This window comes from Primulina tabacum, chromosome 15 (genome assembly GCF_025594145.1).
Source record: "Primulina tabacum isolate GXHZ01 chromosome 15, ASM2559414v2, whole genome shotgun sequence".
Classification (NCBI taxonomy): domain Eukaryota; kingdom Viridiplantae; phylum Streptophyta; class Magnoliopsida; order Lamiales; family Gesneriaceae; genus Primulina; species Primulina tabacum.
The window spans coordinates 3,051,280-3,055,910 of NC_134564.1; the positions used below are offsets into that span (position 1 = coordinate 3,051,280).

At 35.3% G+C, this 4,631-nt stretch overlaps 1 protein-coding gene across 1 annotated transcript; it reads left to right on the forward strand.

The window, feature by feature from the left end:
• Positions 1-466: 466 nt before the first annotated feature.
• LOC142527850 (mitotic checkpoint protein BUB3.1-like) lies at positions 467-3,715 on the forward strand. Its single transcript, XM_075632827.1, has 9 exons — positions 467-726; positions 822-952; positions 1,216-1,298; positions 1,909-2,175; positions 2,384-2,459; positions 2,650-2,730; positions 3,076-3,154; positions 3,255-3,355; positions 3,433-3,715. The coding sequence occupies exons 1-9, from the start codon at positions 607-609 to the stop codon at positions 3,518-3,520; spliced, it is 1,026 nt and encodes a 341-aa protein (XP_075488942.1). The 5' UTR covers positions 467-606; the 3' UTR covers positions 3,521-3,715.
• Positions 3,716-4,631: the final 916 nt, after the last annotated feature.

Genomic DNA, 4,631 nt, shown 5'->3' on the forward strand with positions numbered 1-4,631 from the left:
TAATAAAATAGGTCTCTTGTGAGACAGTCTAACGAATCTTTATCTATGAGACGGATCAACCCTATCGATATTTACAATAGAAAGTAATAGTCTTAGCATAAAAAATAATACACATACCGATATTCACAATAAAAAGTAATGCTCTTAGCATAAAATATAATACTTTTTCGTGGATGACCCAAATAAAAGATCTGTACCACAAAATATGACACGTAAGATCGTCTCACACAATTTTTTGCCAACATAATAAATATCAAATTAAAAGAGTAATATCTATACTTATTATTTATTAATGTCAAATTAAAAGAGTAATATCTATATTATATTTTTAAATTTCAAAAATTAATCATTTTCATGTATTAAATTAATTAATTTTCTAGATTTTTTAAGGTGTATTACTAACTTTTATGCAATTCCAGGCTCCTAGGTTTAAACAATTAAACGGAAACAGGCTATAAAGCAAAGCATAAATTGTTTCAAAAAAAAAAAAAAGCAAAGCATAAATTGGTTCAACAGTTAGAAATTTGAATTTGAATTCGTGAATTGTTTAAAAATCCCTAATCTGCAAATCCGCAATATCTCTCTCCCTAGTGATCGTGGATCATCATGACGGCGGCACAGCCACCATCGACCGGCCGCGAACTGGAAAACCCTCCGACGGACGGCATTTCCAATCTCCGTTTCTCCAACCACAGTGACCACCTCCTCGTTTCCTCATGGGACAAGGTTTTATTTAGCGGTTCCTTGTAACTTAACTTTTGGAATTTTTTTGCTATAAATGCTGGATTTATATATTTTATAGATTTTATGTGGGTTGTCAGAGTGTTCGATTGTACGATGCGAGTGCCAATGCTCTGAGAGGAGAGTTTATGCACGGAGGTCCGGTGCTTGATTGTTGTTTCCATGATGATACATCTGGGTTCAGTGCTTGTGCAGATTTTACTGTTAGAAGGTGATTTCAGTTCTGAAATTTCAATTATTGACCTTTTGGAGATAATAGACAAGTTTGATTTGGTTAAGTATCATTTTACTTGTAGAAGCCTGCTTTCTATTTAATCTAATTACATCTGATGAATTTTTTGGCATGGCTTGACTTTGAGCTCCAAGAATGCTGAACTTGTCCTGCTTGATTTTACTATCTATGTATTTATTAGCCTTGTTTTGTCAATATTTGTGATTCAACGATGCTTATAGATACTGCTTTTTATGCTCCAGGCTTGTATTCAACTACAACAGGGAGGATATTTTAGGGAGGCACGAAGCTCATGTTCGCTGTGTTGAATATTCTTATGCAACTGGTTGGTCTTCCAATAATTTGTTCATTGCTACTATGCGTAGAACTTCCTTTATAGGTCCAATAGAATTTCCTAGACTTTTTTTGGACTATTTTGATAGCTTGAAATATTGTTATATCAGGAAAACTCTTCCGAGTGAACTCCCTTGTTTCGTTGCTTTATACTAAGCAGTACTTTAATATCATATCTTTAAGTGAATGTTCCCTCATGTTCCTCTCTTTGTTAAAAAAATCTAACTTGATCGAAAAAGATGTAAGCAGAAAAGACTTGACATTACGTTAAAATATTTTTCCTTTACGAATATCATGTTTCGAGTTTGCTTCATTCGACCTGTTGAAAACTCTAACAATCACCATAGTAGTTTTGCTTATGAACTGTCCTTTTCAGCAGTAAAAGATTTTCCTCCCAGATTTTTCAGTGTGAATTTGGTATTTCTAGTCAGATGTATGCAACATTTTCTTGTGATAGGTTATTTATCTCCCACCAGTTTGTGACAATGTTGATCCAGTACTTGACTGCAGTATTATTTCCACATTACTGTGATCCAGTGTGCCACATACTTAGAGATTTTTTTTGTTCATTATCCATAAATATTAATTTGAAATTATTCTAGGCCAAGTTATCACTGGTAGTTGGGACAAAACCTTAAAGTGTTGGGACCCTCGAGGTGCAAGTGGTCAGGAACACACACTTGTGGGTACATACTCTCAACCTGAGCGTGTTTATTCTATATCGCTTGTTGGCAATCGATTGGTTGTTGCAACTGCTGGAAGACATGTAAATGTCTATGATCTTCGAAACATGTCTCAACCTGAGCAGCGGAGGGAATCTTCTTTGAAATATCAAACAAGATGTGTTCAGTGCTATCCCAATGGAACAGGTGCTGTTCTCATCTTTCTGTATTTTGCGGTGATGTTGTCTAAAGTTTCTCTTCATTTTCTTTCAGTTTAGCTTGTTTCATAGTAGTCTTGGAACCTTAATGCTAGGGATTACATGAGATCTCACCATAATATGCAAATAATCGACTATGGCCGTTGTTTTTGTCGTTTGTGTACTTTCTGGTTCTCACTGAAACTTTAAATTTGCAGGTTATGCTCTTAGCTCTGTTGAAGGTCGAGTTGCAATGGAGTTTTTCGATCTCTCTGAGGCTGGTCAATCCAAAAAGTATGTATCATCTTGCACGATTTAGGACGGCTTAGATCTTTTTCCTGGTTATAAGTAGATTTTCAAAACAACGAAGACAATATAGTAGAATGTGTTTGATCTTCAACATTCCTTTATAATCAGAATCTGTAAGGTGTTTTATTGCTTCTTTGCAAAGAGTAGGTCCCTTTGTTGATGGTCTGTATTCCAGGTATGCATTTAAATGTCATCGGAAATCAGAAGCAGGAAGGGATATTGTCTACCCTGTGAATGCCATTGCATTCCACCCTATGTAAGTTATCCTGCAGTTGATCTTTGTTCTTTTTGTTCCACTGTCTTCGGATCTGAGCTATCAAGTTTACTCAATTGGTCTTACATTACATGATAATAAAAGAAATTTCTGTGCGCACAAGAATTAAACGTTGCTGTACTGTTAGACACTAAAGCATTCTTGGATCATCATGATCAGCAATCCCTATGAAATGGTTGGGCTATCAAATCGATTTATGTGTCACAATACTCAGAAAAAGTGGTTTGAGTTAGTTAATTGCATAACTGGGATCAATGATGACATTGTTTTGTTCTGCTGCTAAAGACTACTTTCCCCTTATTTCTTATTCCAACATTTAAACTGTAGCTATGGCACTTTTGCAACTGGAGGGTGTGATGGTTATGTCAATGTTTGGGATGGAAACAACAAAAAGAGGTTGTATCAGGTAAGAACACACGATCACACCTAGTTTTTATAGCCTTCGTCTTGTTGCAATGCTACATGGAGATTGATTCTATATTTGTTGCTTCCTGTTTGACATGAAGTACACGAAGTACCCAACAAGCATTGCAGCTTTGTCCTTTAACAGAGATGGAAGACTCCTGGCTGTTGCATCTAGTTATACCTATGAAGAGGGAGAAAAACTGTAAGACTAACTGACGATGTTTAGGCCTCGTTTTCTGTAACATGCTTCTCATATCTATAATTCATATTATTTTGCAGCCATGAACCCGACACTATATTTGTCCGCAGTGTGAATGAAGTAGAAGTTAAACCAAAGCCAAAAATGCTTCCCAGTCCTGCTGCATGAGTGAATCAAGATTCCCTAGTTCAATGATATTTTTGAACAAGTTTGTATTTGTGGCGATTTTAGCAAACGATCTCTGCTTTTAATCATATTCTTATTGATTATTCTGAACGATGAGTTGGATTTGCGTTGAAATATTTTGAATGTGCTCTGTTACAATTAATATTTTCGTGCAATATGATGCTATTGTTAGCCTTATCTTCAATCGACATTCAAGACCCTTTTGTGTCCTTTACATGCTCTGTAAAAATGCGAGCTTTTTTATTAGGTAAATCCCACTATACAATGAAGTTAAATAAAAAAATCGAAAATTACATCCAACCAATATACTTCAGTATATAGTTTTTTCTTTATTTTTTTTTTAAAAAAGCCAAATTCATTACTAAACATCCGAAGAAAATTACATCAAAAATCAGAGAAGGATGAAAAAACCGGCTTCCATGATCAGACATAAAATCAGCTTAAGTATGAGCCGTTTGGTTCGTTGATCTACGAGCAAAAACAAAAGAACGCGAAAATAGTTCCGAAGCTAAGAACCTAAATCCTCTAAAATAAAACCCAAATCAGAAATATAAGGAGAATCCGTCTTAAGAGCGTTGACAATCATAAGTGTATTGGACTCAACTATGATGAATGATTGGTTTTGATACCCTCGAAGGTGTTTCAAACACTAAATTTTCCATAAGCTGTAATAGCTTGTGTTATAAGAATGGATATACCGATGAATTATATCGAATTTGTTTTTCAAACCAAGCGGAAAGATATTCGAAATAATCATTTGTTAAGAAAACCAAACAGTTTAAAGTATTTAGCTTGTGTATAAATTGAATAACTGAAATAAGGGATCAGTCCGGGCTTGTATCAGTTTAATTATGGGAAGAACTGAACTGATCAAATCAGTTTTAAAACAATAGTTAAATAGTCAAGGACACAAGAGATGTTTGTGGATGTTCGGAGACTTCAACTGCTCCTACGTCACTCCTTCTACCACCTCGGGTAGGATTCACTAAAAGAATTTGATTCATACAAGTCTTTGTACAAACCCACTGCAGAAGGGCAGCACCCGACTAGAACTCCTAGCACTCAAGATTACGGGCAGCACTTTACAATCTGC